Consider the following 17,686-nt stretch of genomic DNA (forward strand, 5'->3'; position numbering starts at 1 on the left):
GGGGCACAGCCAGTTCCAAGAGTTGGGAATGGTTCAATAGCTCAGGCTTTCAATGGAAAGGAGAGGGACCCTCAGGGGCCACTCGTGCATAAAAACAATTGGATGCGCTAGGGGTCACTGGTAAAGATTCTAAGTACTCACAGACCCCTGGCGCACTCCGGACCAAACTTTGGCAGTCGAGTCCAATTCGGTTGCAGGTTCAAATGCAGCAATTCTGTGGCTCTGAGGCTTTCAGCGACAAAGTTACAGCGTTGATTCCCAAATGGAACAGTGGTGATTTCTCTGCTCCTGGTGGATGGATTAGGACAGTTTCACTGTAGCAAACTTCAGGGCACAGAGGGGAACAGTTGGAAGGCACCTGCAAAGTTTGTCACCACGGCTGGACGACACAGTCACCGCGTGCACACCGGTTCGGGCGCTCTCTCTTTACTTCAGACCTGGGAACACGAAGTGTACAGAATTCGGTGTGAGAGTGCCGTGATCAAACAGCTTGCGATGCACCAAGTTTCATGGCTTTCCTCAAAACGGAGGCGGTATCAGAGCAAAGGTCCTGCATAAGCTGGTCAGCCCACTGGTTGGTGGTCCTAATCGGTTATAGGTTATAGTATCGACTCAAAAGGGTCGAATGACAAAAGGGTTGAGTTAATTTGACGGAAAAAAAGGTACCCCCCCAAACACCTGTTTTTGGTGTGAAAACACCTTTTTTAAGCTAAACTAGAGCAACAAAAAAAATATACATTTAAAAAAAAAATTCGATCGAATGCACTCTCACCTTTGGCATTCGATCCTTTTGTTTTCGAAAGTTTAACTGGACACCGTCCTGTCCTAATCAGTGGACACAAGATGGGAAACTGGTCTGGCCCTCTGGTGAGACACCCAAACCCTACCGGAGGTGAAAAAAAAGGGGGTTTATATACTGGGTTGTTTAACTACAGACTGCAGTAGGTATAGTGCCTGTCTGGGAGGGAGAGAGAAAGGTACTGAGTTCAACTGTGTGCTTGCGGTGATCTTTATACTGCATATAGTGTTGTCACCAACAGCCTAAAAAAAGGGAGGTAAGGGGGGGCAACCAACAGTGTAGTAAATGAGTACAGGAGGGGGATTAGATCTCGTAGTCAACAACCAAGGATCTTTGGTTAACATGTGCAAGTCGGAGGCATCGGGATTTTTTACTTTATGATTTATTCACCCTGGTGCCTCAAGAGCTCTTTGCAAATGGGTGGTTGCCCGAAAATTAGATCAAGTTTTATAAAGTTTTTCTTCTAAAAACGCACACTGCACTGCAATCTGGCATTAAAACTTGGCCCAACACTTCGAACATCAAGTACTTCATGCAATTGATGATTCCATGGATTGTTGGGATGACCTAGATTGTATAATCTGTGGAGATCTGAATTTACAATGTTTCGACGACACAGGGGGATTTAATAACTGACCCTATGTTGCATGCTCCTCCATCTATAATTAAAGGTTTAAGGTGGAGAGAAGAATTGGCCTCACGAAACATCAAATTAATAAATGGCCACCTGCATGGGGACATACCGCATGTCTCAACAGGGAAGAGAGGTCTGGAGACTAAGATCCTAGAATACTTCTTCGCCTCTGGTAGAGTATATGAAAGTTTACACGCCATGGAGGTCGTGAAAACCAACAGCAGCGATCTTAACATTCTCAAATTGTCTCTTGCCAACTAGACATCCCTTAGTTTTCTGCAAATGTGCCAGAATATTGAAATAAATCCAGGGCAAACAAGGCTAAGAATTGCCCCGGCAAAAATAAAGTCAATGACTCAAGTGCTAAGGAAAAAACTGACAGTGGGCCAGGAACTTGGTATGCAAAATGAATACACCTCCGTTCTCTTAGCATTTGCTGAAAAAAACTCTGGTGGTGCGAAATCATCATTTGTCAAACGATATGCTTATAATGCCGATGTTGCTAGCAGGAAGAAACTGCTTCGTAAAGAATTATCTGTTTCAAAACTCATCACAGTTGCTCAAACAGATATCAGACAATACAGACTGTATCGCAAGGAAGAGACTTTTTTTGCATCACTGTTACTGCCAGGAGTACAAGCAACTGCCAGTGCCAAGTGGCTCCAAATCATCCGCTGGGAGGTGATACAGTTGGCAAATGACACAGAGCAGGGACTCAATGCCATAAAGATGGAGATGTGGGTGATCCAGTTAATGACATTGCAAAATTGCTAGGTGTTGGACTTGCTTACCGTGATGGAAGGTGGGGTTTACAAAGAAATTGGAGATTCTTGCTATACGTACGTACACCCAAACAATTGTGACAACAGCTCCCTTACGCACATAATAGAGGCACTGCACACCCTCCGCACCCACATGCTAACAGAAGCTGACATCCAGAGAAGTGACTGGTTCAATTACCTTTTCTCATGGGCACTATCGTGGTTGGGGGCGATCGAGAAGATACTGGTAACAGTAATGGTGGTTGTGTTGGTGATATTCTGCATATGCCAAATGTGGCTTTGATGCTGTGCCAAGGCAATGCCTGGCAGTGCGATGATGATGGTTTCAATTGGGGAACATAGCGCACCTCATGGTACAAAAGACAGCCAGGTACAAACTGATGACCCTAACATAACCCTCATGGTTAGGTTAGAGCAGCGTCTTCACCCACCAGGAACTGTCACTATCCCCCCACTGGACTCCAATAAATAAGACAAGTACTGGGTAGATCTTGCAGGAGATGGGGGATGCATTTTTATGATGTGTACCCCAAAGACGTATGCCCAAGCAGGAGAGAGTTTGCGATCTGTATGGAAGAATGGGTGCCATAGAAAGGGACAAAGCCCTATGAGGAAGCTAAGAGATTGGAGAGGGGAAAAATAGAGGGAGAGGAGAAGCAGAGGTTGGCATGGGAGTTTGTTAATTTAGATTTAATGAAAGGGGGGGATTGTTGGGGAACAGGGGCGATCGTCCCAGGCCCCCAAAAGTTTTCACATGAGGCGGAGACATAAAAGCCTGATGTAGGAACTCCGGAAGCCCATAAGGTGGAGGGAGGTGCTGATAGAAGCGGCCGCAGGGCAATCTTACTATAGGCTTTCATATAGATTGTGCTGGGAGTGAGACACCATCTTAGAAAACAGCAGACATTTTTAAACTAAGGCCTAGCACTACACTACAGCCAGGGCAGCAAGCTTGTGCCCATCATAGGGAAATATGAGTGTGCACGCAGGGGTGGTTTGTAATGTAGGGAGCAGTGAGAAAGACCGAACCCGCACAGACTAATAACCCTTTCATTGTTTCACACTGTTTGCATTTGTATCTCAGAAGGAATGTGCCCTGCAAGGCCATGAGGGGGCCAAGAGCTCCTTGAAAAAAGCTATCCCATGTGAAGGAGGGCATGAGCCGCCGAACTTCACCAATCCAAACCCTAAGTTATAGTGCCCAGATGCCATCGTCCTAAGACCCCAGCATTCAAGTGTACTGGTCAATCCCAGACCACTGATCATAAAACTGTTAATGTGCTAATCCATCAGAAAGATCATAGCAGAAAGGAGAGTTCACCCCACTGGGATCCCTGTGATTTGTGCTGCGAGTCCCAGGGAGGGAAAGTAACAAATGGAAGCCTGGGGTGGGAAGAACTAGAATGGCGCTCGAAAGTAGCCTCTGCACCCATGTCTGCAGTACTAGGTGCACATTAGGCCATAAATAGGAGATGTGCTGAATTGTTTTTATAATTGGCAATGAGGAACCCTGCGCTTCATGACTTACAAAGAAGGATCCCACATGATAGACGAAGTTTAGGCGAAGCTGGGACCAATGGCCTGGCATCCCCTATGGAGCAGGCCGTCTATGTATAGGGTCGCACCAACGAGCTATGTGAATTTATAACCTATGTGATGTAGATCAGCTGTGACGCTTTGTACCTTTAAAATCTAATGCTTGTGGTGATTTTCGCTAGAGCGCTCCGTGGCAGCAATGGTCTTTGCTACCGGGTACTTGTTTTTATGAGAATAAAACTTGTTCTCCTTGCAAGAGGTGTGCTGGGCCTTTTTCCCTAGTATTTGTTCTGGTGTGAGCGTTGAATGGCTTCTCAACACTTCAACCAAATGCAGATAGTAGTCTGGTCGGTGGTGTTCAGAATTCAAATATAGGACAGGTAGTGACCATATTTTCTTTTGCCAAGTTGCTAGTGACCAAAAAGAAAAAATATAGCAGTGACCACATCAAAAACAAGACTGGTAGCTCCCAAAATGTTAATACAAGGCCTATACCAACCAAAAACCTAAATGTAAGCGTGATAGCCACTGAAAAATGCATTCTAAAGTAGGTATTGATCAGAAATCCAAATACAAAGCTGGTAGCAACCAACAATTATGTACAAAGCCTGTACTGACCAACATGTAAATACCCGTCACTATAGACCAAACAATTTAAATTAAAAGGTCAGCAGCCTACAAAAAAATTACATTTTTGGCAGTTAACTACTAACATTTAAATACAAAGCTGGCAACAACCGCAGTTTGAAATAGAATGCCTGCAGTGCCAAACAAACTCTGAAATTCAAAGGCAATGCCTGTATTGACCACAAATGCAAGGCTGGTAAGTACCAGAACATTTTAATACAAGGCAAGTGACAACTGAAAATTCCAATACAAGCCCACTACCTACCACAATTTAAAAACAAGTTAAAGAGCCAAAAGAAATAGAAAAATAAGACGGAAGTTACCAAGCATTGCCAATACAAGGCTGGTAAAGACCAACATTTCAAATACATGACTGGTAGTGAACAAAACTAAAATGCAGCTATCATGTAGCTTCATATCTGTCTAGACAGGTTTCAGGGAGAGCAGGCCAGAAACATGTGCAGCCGACTACAGTCAACCCACTGCTCTGTGTACAGGTTAGTAGAGAGAGGTATTATTTTCAATGAGCCATTTGTGTTTCTACCCATGCAGATGGTCAATGAGAGGATCCCCTTAATCCCCTTCAGCTGGCACTATAAGTAGGGCCAATGTCCAATTAGAGGATTACACAAAAAAGGGAGTTTTGAATGTCTTTTTGCCTTGCTGCTTTGTACAGGGGAGAGTACATACAGCTGCACCTGACGACTGGGAGACATGTCTTCTCCTTTGTCTCCCATAAGAAGACATGCCAAAAAGTGCTCTGTGGAAGAGGCAATGTCCAAAACCCGATCCATCCTATCCAAAGATGGGCCATGATCCATTAAAACAAATTGAAACAGCTCTTCTGCAGCAGGACTCTTTCCAACATTTGCTATAAATGAACTTAAAGCTAACTGTGAGCTGGCCGGAGCCTGTCTTAATCAGGAGATACAGACCCTGTGAGGATCAGCAACTAACATTGGTGTTGAGGAATTGAATCCTTGAATCCAGACAATTGGATCATATGCTGGACAAGTAGATAACTGTATGCAAAGAAAACCGAGGCTGCAGAAAAAAATAAAAAGCGCATAAATAAACAAGATGGGGAAAATCAGGCACTGACAGAGTTGATTCGGAATTTGAGCACAGACGGGTCGATACAATTAATTTAGGGAACAATAGACAGGTCATTTACTGAAACGGGGTCAATGACAGATTGAAAGGAGAGAGTGTAGTTTTCTCCCTCACACGTTTAAACCTGCATTCAAAATTCTGATTCCTGGCCACATGGAGGCCGGCTTCCAAAAGAAGTGCATATGAGTGAGCCATAAGCAATACATTGTGCGCATTACAAAATGCCCATATTTCACAAACAATCAAAATGTCACCTTACCTTCATAAAGTCTCCAAAAATGATTGGTTTAGTCACAAAGTAATCTGCTTCGATCTGAACTGCAAAATGTTTACCTAAAATAAGAAATACACATTTTGTGAAGCTAAGATTTGTTATTAGGAACACACTGGAAAGTTAAATTCATGGAAAATGACGCTGATAATAGAGCTTAGACTTACTGGACATTTCAGATAACATGGCATGGAAGTACTGTTTGTCTTCATTGTTGATTAGACGGTCATGAAATACTCTTTGACATTCATGGCAAAACAATCTAAAGATCTGAGTTTGATCTCTTACAGAACCTGGCTCACATTGTAGTATTCCTGTGAACAAATGCAAAACATCTTAAATTAATAACATGCTTTTTGAAAATCTTCCCCTCAACATTATTCATGTTAACAGAGTTGTTCTGGTTAGTTGAGCACATGAGACATTACACACAGAAGATGTTACTTAACTGTTAGAATGGTTCTCCAGCAAATGTATTGTTCCCATATGGGCATGCTTTTAAAATCCTTACCTGCAGTGAGGGGGCATTTAGGGAAATTGCCATCCAGATTATGGTACACACAGGTTCAAGCATACCAATTCTTTTAAAGGGAACCTTCAAATGCCAATGACAGAAGGTCATCTACAGTGCACTGTTCCAAAACACTTCGATCATGTTTGATTTCTTTATAGTAAGCATCACTTGACCAGTAGTAAATTTACCATTTGTTGAAATGCCGAAAAGTTGGCCCAAAAATTCGACCGAAGCCAAATAGAGAGCCGTATAGTTCACTATGGGGCCAAAGTTTGGTTCCTGACCCCGTTGATACAAAAGAAAGTTTCATATACTGCTTGAGGCATGCCAAAGAAATGGCACAGCATTTTCCGATTGCTACATGCACATTTTCTGATCAGTTTAACAATATCACTGATCATAAAATGTGCATGTATGCCTCGTAAAATGCTGCACCATTTCCATAACATGCCTCAAGCAGTATATTATATACTGTTAGAAGCACGTGGCCTCCAAGTAACGCTTGAGGCACTATCTGGAAATGGCACGGCATTTTCCGATGGCTGCATGAACATTTTCTGATCGGTCCTAACTATTAAACCGGGAGCAAAATACATTCAATACACCACTGAACGTGGCATTATGCAAACACCACCTTCACTGGTGTGTAGAATGTATTTTGCTCAAGGAGAGTCTTTAAGGATTTCCTTTGGAGATGCTCAGTGAGCAAAGCACAGCCAGCAAAATATTGCTGGGGAAGGGAGGCAGAAGTCAATAAGCTATTTGCTTATTGGCTGCTGAAAATGCCACCCTCACTGGTGTGCATAGCAGCAGCCAATAAGCAAATAGCGTATTGGCTGTTGCAGCCTTCCACTGGCAGTTCCTCTCTCTGTGATTTTTCTATCAACTCTCAAACAGAGACACAATAGCTAATCATAGAAGGTGGACTTCAGCTTCCAGTGACTGTTCCAGAAAGTACTCGGCCAATGCTGAATAGCTAGATATTAGCCAAACTTCAGCTGAACGCTCACTGGAAGCCGTTCACCACTACTTCACCCACCTCTCAACGTAGAAGAGGTTGGATGCATATAAGGCTCACTCATGGTGGAAAATTATTGTTTCAGTTTATACATTTTTTGGTCTCTGGCAAGGGGTCCTGTAGAAAATAATATGCTTGTTATGCTCCTGGAAAAGAGGAACAACCAATGCTCATTGCCCCATCTGCAGCACAATCAAAGTTACTGGGTACAAAAGGGGTCTATGAGGCAGCTTGTCCAGGAGGCCCTGGCAGACTTTGGGCCCCAGGCTACCACATGCATGACACTGGCCCATAGTCTATCAAATGTTTGCATGGTCGCCAGTCTCGCCCACATAGGTACCCTCAAACAAAATTACTGACAACGCCACCATCCAGCACCCCTGTCCTCAATGCAACAAAAGCAATACCTATCATTGCACATCTTGCCTATTACCTAGAATGAGAAAGTAGCCCAGCGTATGAACAGGTATGTGCTAGCGCTTGGGTTTGAAAATATGTGTGTAGTAACTGCAGAATAAGTGTCACAGCTGCAGATTCTAGCACTGCTAGGCTAACCTCTGCCTAGATAGGTAACAAAGAACAAAACCAGGTGTGCCAGAGTCTATGCACTTGTACAGGCAATAGCTTAGAAATTCAGAATGACATAGATAAGTAAACGTTTTTTATTCTTTTTCTCCTCTGTATCTATCTGCCAACACGTGTTTCGACCTCTGCGGTCTTTTTCAAGGCAAAGTTCAAAGTTAATAGCAAAGTGTGCTCAGAAATAAACTAACAAATGCAATATGTATACGACCCAATATTTAAAACATGGTGTTAATCTCACAGATGAACATTAGATAAGGGTTTGTAACTTATGAACCTTGCCTTGAAAAAGAACGCATGGGTCGAAACACGTGTTGGCAAATAGATACAGAGGAGAAAAAGAATAAAAAAACATTTACTTATCTATTGATGTCATGCAGAATTTCTAAGCTATTGGCTATAAAAGCGCATAGATTCTGGCACACCTGGTTTTTGTTCTTTATTACCTAGAATGCTTATTGTTGGCAGTCATTTTGGGTAATCTTTTGGTCACCACCAGCTTGTATGTGAGGTTTTCAGTCACTTGAATCTTTGGTTGATAGCTGCTTTGTATTTTAAGTGTTGGTTGTAATGGCACTGCAATTCAATTTCAGGTTACTAACAGCCTTTTATTTGAATTATTTAGTTGCTGGAGGGCTTATATTTGAATTTAGAGGCACTACAAGCTTCGCAATGTATTATTGTGTGGTTGCTACCAGCCTTTGTCTAGGTTCAATGGTTGCTACTGGTATTGTGTTTGAACTTTTGGTTACTAGCCTTCCTACAACTACATTTGATGGCCTTATCTTTGAACTCTTTGGACAATACCAGTCTTGTATTTGAAAGTTTACTCAAGATCTAATTTGTATTTGTATTTTGGTCACTACCGGACATGCTAAATTGTGGTGGCCAAAGACCTTGTATTTACATTTTAAATATTGGTTGCAAGAGGCCCTGCTTTACATTTTTGTTCACTACCAGTCATGTATTTGAAATGTTGGTCTTTACCAGCCTTGTATTGGCAATGCTTGGTAACTTCCGTTTTATATTTCAATTTCTTGTGGCTCTTTAACTTGTTTTCAAATTGTGGTTAGTAGTGGGCTTGTATTGGAATTTTCAGTTGCCACTTGCCTTGTATTGGAATTTTCTGGTACCTACTAGCCTAGCAATTCTGGTCAATACAGGCATTGCCTTTGAATTTCAGTTTGTTTGGCACTGCAGGCATTCTATTTTAAACTGTGGTCGTTGCGAGCTTTGTATTTAAATGTTGGTAGTTACCGGCCAAAAATGTAATATTGTTGTAGGCTGCTGGCTTTGTATTTAAATTGTTTGGTCTCTAGTGACGGGTTAACATGTTGGTCAGTACAGGCTTTGAACATAATTGTTGGTTGCTACCAGCTTTGTATTTGGGTTTCTGATCAATACCTACTTTAGAATACATTTTTGAGTGGCTACCACGCTTACATTTAGGTTTTGGTTGGTATAGGCCTTGTATTTACATTTTGGGAGCTACACGCCTTGCTTTTGATGTGTTGGGCACTGCTATATTTTTTCCTTTTGGTCACTAGCAACTTGGCAAAAGAAAATGTGGTCACTACCTGTCCAATATTTGAATTCTGAACACCACCGACCAGACTACTATCTGCATTTGGTTGAAGTGTTGAGAAGCCGTTCAACGCTCACACCAGAACAAATACAACCCACTAGGGAAAAAGGCCCAGCACACCTCTTGCAAGGAGAACCAGTTTTATTCTCATAAAAACAAGTACCCGGTAGCAAAGAACTCTGCTGCCACGGAGCGCTCTAGCGAAAATAAGCACAAGCATTAGATTTTAAAGGTAAAAAGCTTCACAGCTGACATACATCACATGGTTACAAATTCACAAAGCTTGTTGGTGCGATCCTATAAATAGACGGCCTGCTCCATATGGGATGCCAGGCCATTGGTCCTAGCTTTGCCTAAACTTCGACTTTCACGTGGGATCCTTCTTCGTATGTCACGAAGCGCAGGGTTCTTAATTGCCAATTATAAAAACAATTCAGCACATCTCCTATTTATGGCCTAATGTGGCTACTTTTGAGCACCATTCTAGTTCTTCCCACCACAGGCTTACATTTGTTACTTTCCCTCCCTGGGACTCGCAGCACAAATCACAGGGATCCCAGTGGGGTGAACTCTCCTTTCTGCTATGATCTTTCTGATGGATTAGCACATGAACAGTTTTATGATCGGTGGGCTGGGATTGACCAGTACACTGGAATGCTGGGGTCTTGGGACGATGGCATCTGGGCACTATAACTTAGGGTTTGGATTGGTGACGTTCGGCAGCTCATGCCCTCCTTCACATGGGATAGCTTTTTTCAAGGAGCTCTTGGCCCCCTCATGGCCTTGCAGGGCACATTCCTTCTGAGATACAAATGCAAACAGTGTGAAACAATGAAAGGTTTATTAGTCTGTGCAGGTTCGGTCTTTCTCACTGCTCCCTACATTACAACTCAACCATGCATGCACACTCATATTTCCCTATGATGGGCACAAGCTTGCTGCCCTGGTTGTAGTGTGGTGCTAGGCCATAGTTTAAAAATGGCTGCTATTTTCTAAGATGGTGTCTCACTCCCAGCACAATCTATATGAAAGCCTATACTAAGATGGCCCTGCGGCCACTTCTATCAGCACCTCCCTCCACCTTATGGGCTTCCGGAGTTCCTACATCAGGCTTTTATGTCTCTGCCTCATGTGAAAACTTTTAGGTGCCTGGGACAATTGCCCCTGTTCCCCAACAATCCCCCCTTTCATTAAATCTAAATTAACAAACTCCCATCCCAACCTCTGCTTCTCCTCCCCCTCTATTTTTCCTCTCTCCAATCTCTCAGCTACCTCATAGGGCTGTGCCCCTTTCTTTGGCACCCATGCTTACATACTGATTGCAAACTCTCTCCTGCTTGGGCATACGTCTTTGGGGTTCACGTCATGTAAATGCACCCCCCCCCATCTACCCAGTACTTGTCTTAGTTGTTGGGGTCTGGTGGGGGATAGTGACAGTGCCTGGGGGGGTGAAGACGCTGCTCTAACCTAACTATGAGGGGTATGTTAGGGTAATCGGTTTGTACCTGGCTGCCTTTTGTATCATGAGGAACGCTATGTGCCGCAATTGAAACTATCATCATCGCACTGCCAAGCATTGCCTTGGCACAGCAAAGCCACATTTGGCATATGCCGAATATCACCAACAAGACCACCATTACGGCTCCCAGGAGCTTCACGATCGCCCCCAACCACGATAGTGCCCATGAGAAAAGATAATTGCTCCAGTCACTTCTCTGGATGTCAGCTTCTGTATGTATGTGTCATTTGCCAACTGTATCACCTCCCAGCGGACGATTTGGAGCCACTTGGCACTGGCAGTTGCTTGTAATCCTGGCAGTAACAGTGATGCAAAAAAAGTCTCTTCCTTGGGATACAGTCTGTATTGTCTGATATCTGTTTGAGCAACTGTGATGAGTCTTGAAACAGATAATTGGATCTTCTCTTTCTCTGCAACTTTTCTTTCTTTTCCTTCTCTGCCAGGATATGAAATATGGGCTGCTGCGGTGGCACTGTGGTAGGGACATTGATCACAGGTGCTGTTGTTGGGGCAGACCACCCGCCTTGTGTCACTATTAAGTGCTCCTCACTGACCACAAGTAGAACGGAATGGAATGAGGCCAGCGAGCAGGTGCCCCTCCATAGTGGCGGGAGGTGCAGAAACACCTGCTGGCCGAAAATCCTATAATTGTCCATTACTGCAGCTGTCCCTTTTTTGGTGTCTGGGGTGTATAATGTCTTGTTGCATTTGCTGGGCCCCTACAAAGATGTTTCCTTCATTGTAAATGCACAGTTCATATTCTTCTTGCTTCTGACTTTCACTGGTTTTTCCATTGCCTCAATCCATGTCAGTTTTGCCACATGCTCATTCCAATAGTCTCTGAATACATCATTCACCCTCGGCACTACTTCTCCGAATCCTACGAGACCTCCTGCCATGCAATTCATTGTAGTTTCTTGCCATCTGTTTGCCACAAATTGTACACCTTCAAAATGTGTGAATAATGTGGGCTCTTGGAATTCCGGGCACATTGTTGTTTGTCAGGATCCAACAGGGTGAGTTGTATGCTGCCTGCCTGGAAAGTATTTTGCAGTCTGCATAATGTGAGATGGACCAAATATTGGGCCTCCAAGAGTGGACCTCATGCAACATTAATACCTTGGGTACCCCCAAAGCATGTTGTATCAAGAATCAAATGTAACAGCTCCCATTAAGCCTCTTTTTAACATCCGAGTTCATGTCACAAGCTTTGACTCTCTCCTCCCTGATGGCTACAAGATCCTCTCTCACCCAGGTCCAACCGTTCCAGGGAGGGTGTAGCCCTGATCTTCCCTGGGTGGATTCCTGCCTCTGTCATTCCTACGCAGGCCTACTCCTCTTTCGAATGCCTCGTCTGCAGGCTCTCTCTCTCTCCTGGTCATTCCCTTAGTGTGGCTACCATCTATTGGCCACCTGGTCAGATCTCCTCCTTCCTCTCTGAGTGGGCAGACCTCTCCTCTTCCCTCCTGGTCTCAACTACTCAAGTCCTCCTTCTTGGAGACTTCAACATCCACCTGGATGCTTCCTGTCCTTCCACCGGACTCTTCCGTGACCTCTGTGACTCTCTCTCACTCTCTATTCTCCCCTCTGGCCCAACTGACTCTGCAGGGCACACTCTGGATGTTCTGATCTCTTCAGACATTCCCCTTTCTATCCCTCATACCACTCCTCTCCTCTCCTCTCCTCTCTCCTGGAGTGATCACTTTCTCCTTTCCTTCCATCTCACCCTCTCTACCCCTCAGGCCAAGCCAACTCGAGCACTGCCACCTACCTTCTCAGTTATCCGACCCATGAAGCGTGTCAGTTGAGGCTTTCGCCGCCACCTTCTCACCCCCACCCCTCATCCCTCCTTGGCTGACTCATCTTGACACAGCCCTTTCCATGCTCCACTCTGCTATATCTGATACTCTCTATGTTCTTGCCCCTGTCACGAGGATCCACTTGAAGCCCAACCCAATTGTAACTCTTGGTACAACTCAGACCTCATCACCCTTAAACACAAGTGCAGGGTGTCTGAGAGGAAATGGCGTGCTTCCGGTACATCCTCTGACAAACTGGCCTGCCGCCTGCTCCAAAGGCAATAGCGGCTCTCTGTCTGCACCAAGAAGAGAGCCCATATCCAAGCCTGTGTCTCCGGGGCATCTAACAACTCGGCCAAACTCTTTAAACTCTGCAAGGAGCTGGCCAATCCTGTTGCAGTCTCTAAATCTCCTGTCCCCTCCCAGGCCCTCTGCATGGCCCTGGCCTCTTTTCACCCACCAAGCTCATGTCACAAGCTTTGACATCTCCTCCCTGATGGCTACAAGATCCTCTCCGCATCCAGGTCCAACCGTTCCAGAGGGGTTGTAGCCCTGATCTTCCCTGAGTGGATTTCTGCCTCTGTCATTCCTACGCAGGCCTACTCCTCTTTCGAATGCCTCTTCTGCAGGGTCTCTCTCTCTCTCTCCTGGTCATTCACTTACTGTGGCTACCATCTATCGGCCACCTGGTCAGATCTCCTCCTCCTTCTCTGAGTGGGCAGACCTCTCCTCTTCCCTCCTGGTCTCAACCACTCAACTCCTCCTTCTTGGGGACTTCAACATCCACCTGGATGCTTCCTGTTCTTCCACCAGACTCTTCCGTGACCTCTGTGACTCTCTCACTCTCTATTCTCCCCTCTGGCCCGACTCACTCTGCAGGGCACACTCTGGATGTTCTGATCTCTTCAGACATTCCTCTCCCCCTCCTCCCTCTACTCCCTGCACTTTCTCCGGCCCTTCTTCAGCTACCTCTCCTCCCTCCTTCTCTGCCTTTCCCCTGTTCTCCTCAGACAAGGTTTCTAGACAAGTCCAATCTATGAAAGTCTTGTCAAAACAGGTTCACCCCTGTTCCTCCAAAACCATCAAGGACCACATTGACACCCTGGCTCCTGCTCTGGCTTATTTCTGCAACCACTCCTTCGCCACTGGAGTCTTCCCCTCCCCCCTTAAGCATTCCCCACCCTCTCCTTAAGAAACCCTCTGCCAACCCTTCCTGCCTGGCTAACTATCGCCCAATCTCCATCACTCCTTTCCTGGGCAAACTCCTGGAAAAGCTGGCCATCTTCCAGCTTAATCTTCACACTGAATCTGGTGGTGGTCTCCATTACCATCCGTCTGGCTTCAGAGCTACCTGAAGCACGGAAACTGCTCTCCTGAACATCCATGAAGACCTGCTCCCCAACCTTGATTCCAACACCCCCTGTGTCCTCATCTTACTTGATCTCTCTTCTGCCTTTGCCACGTCAACCATGCCATCCTGCTCAACCATCTCCATGATAATCTGGGTATCACTGATCAGGCCCTGGCTTGGCTGACCTCCTTCATCTCGGATCAACCCTCCCAGGTCCAACTTGGGTCCTTCCTCTCCTCTATTTCTATCTCTACCTGTGGTGTTCCCCAGGGGTCTAACCTCTCTCCCTGGCTGTTCCACCAATACCTGGCACTTCTTGACCACTGCATTGCCGCTCTCTGCCCCAACTTTCAGTGCTATGCGGATGACGTAACTCATTTTCAGGCTCTCTTCCGCCACCTCTTCTCCTTCTCTCATCTCTGACTGTCTGTCCGCCATCCAGGAGTGGTGTGCCGCCAATGATCTTTGCCTTAATGCCAGTAAGACTGAGAATCTTCTCATTGGCACACCTGCTCCCTCCTTTCCTGTCACTTTCTGGGCAGCCTCTCTTGGCCCTTTTCCTGTTCCAACCTGTGAGGCTAAAAACCTCGGGGTCATCTTTGACTCCACATTTTCCTTCTCTCCTCACATCTCTGACATCTCTAAGAAGTCACACTACCAGCTGCACCTCCTGAGAGGCATTATTCCTTTCCTCTCCTTCCCCCAGAAGCTCACCGTCTCCAGAGCTCTGGTTCTCTCTAGGCTGGACTACTGCAGCAGCCTCTTTCTAAATCTGCCTGCCTCTACTCTCTGCCCTCTGCAACTCATCCAAAACAGGACTGCGAGACTTGTGCCTGGCCTCAAGCCCAGGGATCATATCCCTCGAGGACTGAAATCTCTGAAGTGGCTCCCAGTGGCGGCGAGGATTACTTTCAAAACCCTCTGCACTGTCCACAAAGCCTTCCAGTGCCTGGGACCTCGATACCTTCAACTGTCTCTTCCCAAATATCTTCCTTCTCAAACTCTTCGCTCATCTGCCTCCAACTTCCTCAGGGTCAGTCGCTTCTCCAAGCAACGAGTTGGTGGTAGATCTCTTTTTACTGCTGGTGATTCCCTCTGGAACAGCCTCTCAGACTCTCTGAAACTTGAGGAAGCTTTCTGCGGTCCCAGAAACACCTCAAGACCTTCCTCTTTACTTCTGCTTTCTCTCCTCCTCTCCCTTGCTAATCTCCTGGCTGAATCTGAAACTGCACTGGTTACCTGGCCAACCTCTGATCTCGGGCCCAGGTCCTCTCCCTGCCAGTTGCACACCTGCGCTGCCCCCCTGGCAACCCTTGCACTTGGGGACTGTTTCTGTATCCCTACAGCCCCTACTAGCATGTGACACCTGATGTCTTCACTTACCCTTGCACTTGCCACCAGCTGGCCGCACTCTTATTTATTGTCTTATTTATTTTACTGTTATCCTATGTACTGCACTGGCCCCCCTCTGCACTTTTCCCTTTCCCCCCTCCCCTTGCACTTGGGCGATCTCAATGTCACCTGGCCTAGTAAGATCGTTGTCTGTCCTCCCTCTAGTGCCCTCCCATGCCTCGTCACGCCTTGAAACACTTGTGTATAGGTGCGTTATAAATGCCATATCATATATCATATCATGTCTGTGTACCAGCTATTACTCAATTCAGGGTGGTCCACATCTTCTACCACACCCAAACCTAATCCTCTATACTCATCATACTTATTTCTTTGTGCTTGCCTTTTAAAATGTTTGAAGGGACTCGAATTTGCAATTATATCACAAAATCATCACATGGCAAGCTTAGTAAGGTTTGTCATCTCTTTTTGTGCTGTATCCACATTAATAACAGCAGTACCATTTTCTGTGTCTCATTCACTACTGACATATTAACTTTCAGTGATGCAGAAATATTGGCAATCAGTGATGATGAAATATTGACATGTCCGCTCATATTGACATTTCCCTGTCTTCCCCCCCTTTTATATGCACTCCTGTAAGGAACTCATGGTGTCAACAGTAAAGACAGACACAAGTGATCACAGTTCAGGGGTGTTTATTAAACTATAAATGCAGGGTGGCAAAACACCTAATCTAAACCTAAATCTAAGATGGGAGCAAGCTTTGACCATCAAATGAAAAATAAGGCAGTCCTTGTGGTGTTTTGTCAAAGTAAAAAAAAGGCCTATAGTAAAAAACGATTGCCAAATCCTTAAAACAAATTACAGAAAGAGTGTGGGATAGGGTTTTCAATAAAGAAAAAAGTGTTCACAAATAATAAATCAGGATGTGTTTGCCAGTGGTCTTCCTTCCCCACGTTTTGGGCATGGGACAAGGTGGGTCTCGTGAGCACAGCACACACTCGAGCTTTCCCAGCACGAGATGACAGTTCCATTCCAGCTATCAGGTTCTTCAATGGTTAAGTCTCTTTTCAATGAAAAGTCTCTTGCCTTCGAGGGCCTGATGTTTTCAACAAACAAACAAAAAGTTATTTCCCACATATACTTAGAGTGAAGGCTTCACCTCTGGGTCCCCCTCTTCCGGGCGTAGACCGCTCAAAAGCCGTATTCAACAAAACCAACTAAAGAGTTCCTTTCTCAATGAACTTTGGGTGTGGACATCCCTTGGTCGGGTTCACTTCTGTCATCACACTGTTTAAAAAGACTTCAGGCCTCGCCCCTTTTTGTTAGCATCCCTCTGCCGGGTTCACTTCTGCCAACCTTTGCCAAACAGTTCACTGTATTTTGGGACTCTAGACTTTGCCCCTTTTTGTTAGCATCCCTCCACCGGGTTAACTCTTGCCAACCTTTACGACACACAGTTCATACTCTAGTTTCACCAAACGGGATTCATCTCCCTTTCCTTCACAATCATCTGTCGGTCAAAAACTTTCAATGGTACAGAGGATTTTACAAGACCTCTGTATGCTCACTTTGACCTCTCTTCGCCTCTTCCCAAGGCCTTTTGGTTACAGTAGTCTCTACCATCGGGTAATCGCCCAGAGTTTCCTGCGTGACAACTCACATGGTACTGGACGCCTCTGTTGCTGGTGTCCCCCCTCTTTTGTCAATAGTATCTTTAAACCTTTGAAAGTTCAAATTAGCCGTTGGCTATTTTTCGTTCATCACAGTTCGTTTTCTCATCGACTCTGCCTCGACTCACCGGCTGTGATGAACTGCCTCGACTCACCGGCTGTGATGAACTGCCTGGCTTTCCTTCTTTTTAGAGTCAAGATTGGTCCCTCCAAGACAAGCGTCACTCCCCGGCTTGGTAATTAGCAGAGGAGGGTCTCGTGTACCGTTGACATCTGCTGCAATATATGTTGCCTATTGCTCTCGGTGTGATAATTAGCAGATTTGGCACCAAACATTAATATGTATTTCAGAATGCACTAACCTCGATCTGAGGCAGCAGTTCGGAGAAATGGAGAATCCTCCTAGTAACCATATTCTCCCTTAATGCAAAATAGCCAGGGAAGGATAGGGTTTCCAGAGAAACCCTCTGGGGAAGAAATCCCTGGATTCCTTGTTGTTGCTGGTTCTAAGCCCTTCTGTGTGCTGG

At 45.3% G+C, this 17,686-nt stretch overlaps 1 protein-coding gene across 1 annotated transcript in view; it reads right to left on the bottom strand.

Moving 5' to 3' along the window:
* The window catches only part of DNAH6 (dynein axonemal heavy chain 6), a 3,423,448-nt gene that overhangs the window by 950,853 nt on the left and 2,454,909 nt on the right, over nt 1-17,686 (bottom strand). The window contains exons 43-44 of the mRNA XM_069626424.1: nt 5,930-6,076; nt 5,751-5,824 (exon numbers count right to left, since the gene is read on the bottom strand). Of these exons, the coding sequence (XP_069482525.1) occupies nt 5,751-5,824; nt 5,930-6,076 (221 nt within the window). The remainder of the gene's footprint in view (nt 1-5,750; nt 5,825-5,929; nt 6,077-17,686) is intronic.

This window comes from Ambystoma mexicanum, chromosome 6p (genome assembly GCF_040938575.1).
Source record: "Ambystoma mexicanum isolate Mex_15411 chromosome 6p, UKY_AmexF1_1, whole genome shotgun sequence".
Taxonomy (NCBI): Eukaryota; Metazoa; Chordata; class Amphibia; order Caudata; family Ambystomatidae; genus Ambystoma; species Ambystoma mexicanum.